The sequence below is a fragment of the Scyliorhinus torazame genome, chromosome 4, assembly GCF_047496885.1.
Source record: "Scyliorhinus torazame isolate Kashiwa2021f chromosome 4, sScyTor2.1, whole genome shotgun sequence".
Taxonomy (NCBI): Eukaryota; Metazoa; Chordata; class Chondrichthyes; order Carcharhiniformes; family Scyliorhinidae; genus Scyliorhinus; species Scyliorhinus torazame.
In genome coordinates this window covers 14,919,940-14,925,939 of record NC_092710.1, presented here as the reverse complement: position 1 = coordinate 14,925,939, position 6,000 = coordinate 14,919,940, and the positions used below count along the sequence as shown (strand labels likewise).

Below are 6,000 nucleotides of genomic sequence, written 5' to 3'. Positions count from 1 at the left end.
GAGGAGCGGATGATGGTTGGGCCTAGGTTGTCAGGACGGTTTGAGATTCAGAGGGTGGGAGGGGTCCTGCGAGGAGAAATTTGGAACTCTGCAACCAGATGTTGTACATAGCACCATGAAGATAATAAAAGATCCCAAGGCAGGAGTCCCAGAAAACAACGTTTGACATGGATCCACAGAAAGAGGTATTAATGACGTCAGGTGACCATAAGTTCAGCAATGAGGGAGGAGTTAAGGAGCATCCTAAAAGAGAGACAGTAAGAGACACGGAGAGGTTCAAAGAGGGAATTCCAGAGCTTCGGGCCCAGGCAGCTGGAGGCACAGGGACAAAAATAAATTTGGAAAGCAAATGGCATGTTGGTCTTTATTGTGAGGGAATTGGAGTACAAGAGTCGGGCCCGACTGGTAGTTGAGGCTTGGGGCCTAGTTGGGCGTCCACACCTGGGGCCTGACTGGTCATTGAGGCCTGGGGCTAGCAGGCAAATGTAAATGTCGTCCCAATCCCAGAGGTAGCATAGTGGTTAGCACTGTTGCTTCACAGCTCCAGGGTCCCAGGTTCGATTCTGGCTTGGGTCACTGTCCGTGCGGAGTCTGCACGTTCGACCCCGTGTCTGCGTGGGTTTCCTCCGGGTGCTCCGGTTTCCTCCCACAGTCCAAAGATGTGCAGGTTAGGTGGATTGGCCGTGATAAATTGCCCTTAGTGTCCAAAATTCCCCTTAGCCTTGGGTTGGGTGACTGGGTTATAGGGATAGGGTGGTGTGGGCTTGGATAGGATGTTTTCCAAGAGCCGGTGCAGACTCGATGGGCCAAATGGCCTCCTTCTGCACTGTAAATTCTGTGAATCTATGAATTCTCCCTCTGTGTCCCAGAACAGGCGCCAGAGTGTGGTGACTGGGGGCTTTTCACAGTAACTTAATTGCAGTGTTAATGTAAGCCTACTTGTGACACTAATAAAGATTATTCTAGATTATAGAGGATCAAAGGCTGCCCTCCCCTTCGAGAGCTGACAGGAGGTGATGTGACCTGAGGGTCACCGAGCTTCAGGCGAGGGGCAAGGTTGAGAAGGCGGGGATAACCTCAGCAGTCCGAGATTTCAACTAGTGCTGTTGGCGTTGATCTGCACAATGAACCAGCCATCTAGCCAACTAAGCTAACTGACCTCCTTAACCATAGGTAGAGGCTATCGGGAATGTAACTGGATAATTGAGGCTTGGGGCCTAGTTGATAGCTGGGACTGGGGCATAGTTGGTAGCTGAGATCGGTGGCTAATAGTTGAAGATTGGGGCCCAGTTGGTAGGTGGGAGCTGGGGCCTAGTTTGGTATTTGACATGTGGGACCTGAACTGGTAGTTGAGCCTTGGGGCCTAGTTAAGAGTCCAGGATCCAGGTGTGGGATCGAGTTGACGTCCGAGTTGGTCGGGCGGGTCGGCCTGCCTCAGACCATCACACAAAAGTACGACACACAGCTCGAAGGAGAGAAGCCATTTTATTCAGGCCCGAGGTGCGTGGTGCTGAACTTCCACCCTGGGTCCAGTGTTCGACTCGTTCATCAGGTCCAATCGATACTTCCCGTCTCTCGTGAAGCGGTTCCCCCTCAGCCTTTCGAACCAACACGTAACATGGGGCAGGAATGTGACTCAATTAGAAACATCCACAGGGGAAACATGAACACATTAGCAGGCCACGCAAAGTTATCCCCGTACATCCGACAATATCTGACAGATCCCCTCATGGCCTGAACCCAATATTCATCCCTTGACCAAAATCATTTGACACTCACTTTCCAGATGTTTAACTCAGGCTTTTTGTTTTATGTGGGATCTTGCTGTGCCCAGATTTGATGCACTGCATCTGCTCCGTGCCTGTTCTTCAGCTCCACGTGAGCCTCCTCCCTCCCCTTCTCTACCTCGCTCCCGTCCACATCTCCCTCTGCTTCATTTCCCCCCCCCCACCCCCCGCCACCCGTTTTAACGTCGACACGATTCAACTCGAGCGCGCCGTCGGAGCGAGTTCCACATTGCCCCCACTCTCCGGGTAAAGATGTTTCTCCTGTTATCAGTTATCAGCGGGGTACCACAGGGATCAGCGCTGGGTTATCAATGACTTGGAGGAGGGGGCTGAAGGGTGGGTCAGTAAATTTGCTGATGACACCAGGATTGGTGGAGTAGTGGATGAGGTGGAGGGCTGTTGTAGGCCGCAAAGAGACATTGATTCTGGATAACTGGGGCTCTTTCTGGGGAAGGTGGGACCTCTACAGACGGGATGGTCTACATCTGAACCTGAGGGGCACAAATATCCTGGGGGGGAGATTTGTTAGTGCTCTTTGGGGGGGTTTAAACTAATGCAGCAGGGGCATGGGAACCTGGATTGTAGTTTTAGGGTAATGGAGAATGAGAGTATAGAGGTCAGGAGCACAGATTTGATGTCGCAGGAGGTGGCCAGTGTTCAGGTAGGTGGTTTGAAGTGTGTCTACTTCAATGCCAGGAGTATACGAAACAAGGTAGGGGAACTGGCAGCGTGGGTTGGTACCTGGGACTTCGATGTTGTGGCCATTTCGGAGACATGGATAGAGCAGGGACTGGAATGGATGTTGCAGGTTCCGGGGTTTAGGTGTTTTAGTAAGCTCAGAGAAGGAGGCAAAAGAGGGGGAGGTGTGGCGCTGCTAGTCAAGAGCAGTATTACGGTGGCGGAGAGGATGCTAGATGGGGACTCATCTTCCGAGGTAGTATGGGCTGAGGTTAGAAACATGAAAGGAGAGGTCACCCTGTTGGGAGTCTTCTATAGGCCTCCAAATAGTTCTAGGGATGTAGAGGAAAGGATGGCGAGGATGATCCTGGATAAGAGCGAAAGTAACAGGGTAGTTATTATGGGAGACTTTAACTTTCCAAATATTGACTGGAAAAGATACAGTATTGAACTTGCCAACATTGAGGGCATTGAGGGCATTTAAAAGTTTATTGGATAAACATATGGATGATAATGGCATAGTGTAGGTTAGATGGCTTTTGTTTCGGTGCAACATCATGGGCCGAAGGGCCTGTACTGCGCTGTATCGTTCTATGTTCTATGTTCTATGATAGGATGCAGAGCTGGGCTGAAAAATGGCAGATGGAGTTTAATCCCGATGAGTGCGAGGTGATTCATTTTGGGAGGACAAATTTGAATGCGGATTACAGGGTCAACGGCAGGGTTCTGAGGAACGTGGAGGAACAGAGAGATCTTGGGGTTCATGTCCACAGATCTCTGAAGGTTGCCACTCAAGTGGACAGAGCCGTGAAGAAGGCCTATAGTGTGTTAGCGTTTATTAACAGGGGGCTTGAGTTTAAGAGCCGTGGGGTTATGCTGCAACTGTACAGGACCCTGGTAAGACCACATTTGGAGTATTGTGTGCAGTTCTGGTCACCTCACTATAGGAGGGATGTGGAAGCATTGGAAAGGGTGCAAAGGAGATTTACCAGGATGCTGCCTGGTTTGGAGGATAGGTCTCATGAGGCAAGGTTGAGGGAGCTCGGGCTTTTCTCTTTGGAACGGAGGAGGATGAGAGGCGACTTAATTGAAGTGTATAAGATGCTGAGGGGGATAGATAGAGTGGACGTTCAGAGACTATTTCCTCGGGTGGATGTAGCTGTTACAGGGGGGCATAACTATAAGATTCAGGGTGGGAGATATAGGAGGGATGTCCGAGGTAGGTTCTTTACTCAGAGAGTGGTTAGGGTGTGGAATGGACTGCCTGCTGTGATAGTGGAGTCGGACACTTCAGGAACTTTCAAGCGGTTATTGGATAGGCACATGGAGCACACCAGAATGACAGGGAATGGGATAGCTTGATCTTGGTTTCGGACAAAGCTCGGCGCAACATCGAGGGCCGAAGGGCCTGTTCTGTGCTGTACTGTTCTATGTTCTATGTTCCTGAATTCTTCCATTTGGAGTTATTATTAACCGGCGTGTATGAATGCCCCCCCCCCGCCGCCTGCATCCCCGTCACCATCCCCATCCACCGCCCTGCGGTCGCTGCTTCAGATTTTTGGGATGGCTGACCACCTCACCTTATCTCCTGCAGGTTGGGGCAGGCCTCGATGAGGCCCTGGATGCTGGTCACCGACCGGTCGGAGAAGACGTTGCCCCAGAGGTCGAGCGAGCGCAGCGACCGCTTGCCGCTCAGGCTGGACACGAGGCCCTCTGCGGCAAAATCCGTCAGGCCATTGGAGGCCAACCTAAAGGTCGTCAAGGTGGAGGCCGATCAGGCAAAAAGGCAATGCTCGTAACTGGAACCCGCCGTGTGTGGGGCTGAGTCCCCACTACCACCGCTCCCCCTTAGTCCCCCATCCCTACAGCGCCACACTGCAAGTGAGATATCAGTCTATCACAGCACTAGGCCAGAAATAAAGCCTGGGTGTTTCCTGCTTTGTATGTCTGTGTGGATCTCCTGCATTACCACAGCGGGTGTGAGAGTTGAAAATAACTTGGCACTATAGGCCGCAAATGAAGCCTGGGCCTTTCCTGCTGGATGTGTAGGCCTCAACAGCACACAGCAGGTGCCAGATCAGGCAAACTCAGCCACTAGGTCAAAAACAAAGCCTGGGTCTTTCCTGCTGGATGAGTGCTGAGCTCTGTTCCACACAGCGGGTGAGATACACTGGGCCGAAAATGAAGCCTGGAACTTTCCTGTTCAATCTGTGGGGCTCAGCAGCACACGGTGAGCGGGAGGTCAAGCACACCAAAGCAGGGAAACCCCAGGCTTTATTCGAGGCCTAGTGCTGAATTAGCTGATATCTCAGCACGGATGCAGCAGGAAAAGCCCGCAGGCTCCATTTGCGGCCTGTCCTGCCTCGATGACCCACACCCGCTGATGCAGGAGATCCACACACACACACACGCAGAGCAAGAAAAGTCAGCAGGCTTCATTTGCGGCCTAGTGCTGAATTACATCTCCCCGACTCTCCCCACTCAGTCGATGGGTAGTTAAATTTCAGGCTTACCCGAGGTTTTGTATCCTACAGGAGGAACTCCTCAGAGCAGTGCAGATGTACTTAACTCCCAGGTCTTCCAGCTTATTGTTGTTCAGATTGATGGCGAGCAGGGACTTGCTGCCGATGAGAACCGAGCAGAATTCCAGAGCACAGGCGTCCGAGAGCTTGTTACTGTCTAAACTGTGGGGACCGGAGAGGAAGATGTGTTAAGAGGTGAGGAAAGAGGAGAGATTGACGGACAGTGAGAGAGATCGGGGGGGGGGGAATAGGAGGGAGAGAGAGGAAGAGGGTGAAGAGGGAGGGATTGATGTCGAGAGAGAGAGAGAGAGACGTGGAGAGAGTTCTGAAAACAGGAAGGGGGCGAACGACGGGAGGAGGGAGCGAGGGAGAGAGAGAAGGGGTGGGAGGGGGGGAGGAAATGGCGGAAGAAGGAAGAGAGGGGGAGGATTGTGATTTGAGGGACATGAAAGCGAGGGGGGGGGAGATGGAGGGAAGGAGGGAGAGGGAAAGAGAAAGAGGGAGGGTTCAGAAAAGAGGGACGGAGGGAATGACAAAAGGAGAGAGGGAGGGAGAGAGGGGTAGAAGAAAGGGAGAAGGATTTGGAGAGAGGGAGGACGCGTTGGAAAGAGGGAGAGAGGGGAAGAATTGAGGAAAGAGGGAGGGAAGAATTGAGGAAAGAGGGAGGGGGAAAGTGGGGGAGAGAGATGGAGGGAGGGAGGAAAGGGAAGAAGGGTGGGATTCAGGAGTAAGAAGGAAAAACACGGGAAAATCAGTCGGGGAACGTATAAAAGTCTGACAGGCAGAACAGGACAGAGTTCGACACATGGGAAGCGATAGAAGCCTGTCGACTTACTGTAAGACTTGGAGTTTGCAATCTGCTCTCTGCAGTGCAGTGCAAAGGACAGTGACTCCAGCATCTCCCAGTGCGTTCTCACCAATGTCCAGTTCCAATAGAGAGCCACTCTCTCCGAGAACGCTAGCCAGGTCCTCCGCACAGGCTCCTGTCAACCCATTCCCATTCACACTGCACA

At 52.2% G+C, this 6,000-nt stretch overlaps 1 protein-coding gene across 1 annotated transcript in view; it reads right to left on the bottom strand.

Annotated features, from left to right (window-relative positions):
• Positions 1-1,466: 1,466 nt before the first annotated feature.
• Positions 1,467-6,000, bottom strand: part of LOC140411282 (NACHT, LRR and PYD domains-containing protein 3-like) — a 120,543-nt gene continuing 116,009 nt past the window's right edge. The window contains exons 6-9 of the mRNA XM_072500403.1: positions 5,823-5,993; positions 4,979-5,149; positions 4,046-4,213; positions 1,467-1,598 (exon numbers count right to left, since the gene is read on the bottom strand). Coding sequence (XP_072356504.1) covers positions 1,490-1,598; positions 4,046-4,213; positions 4,979-5,149; positions 5,823-5,993 — 619 coding nt within the window. The 3' untranslated portion in view covers positions 1,467-1,489. The remainder of the gene's footprint in view (positions 1,599-4,045; positions 4,214-4,978; positions 5,150-5,822; positions 5,994-6,000) is intronic.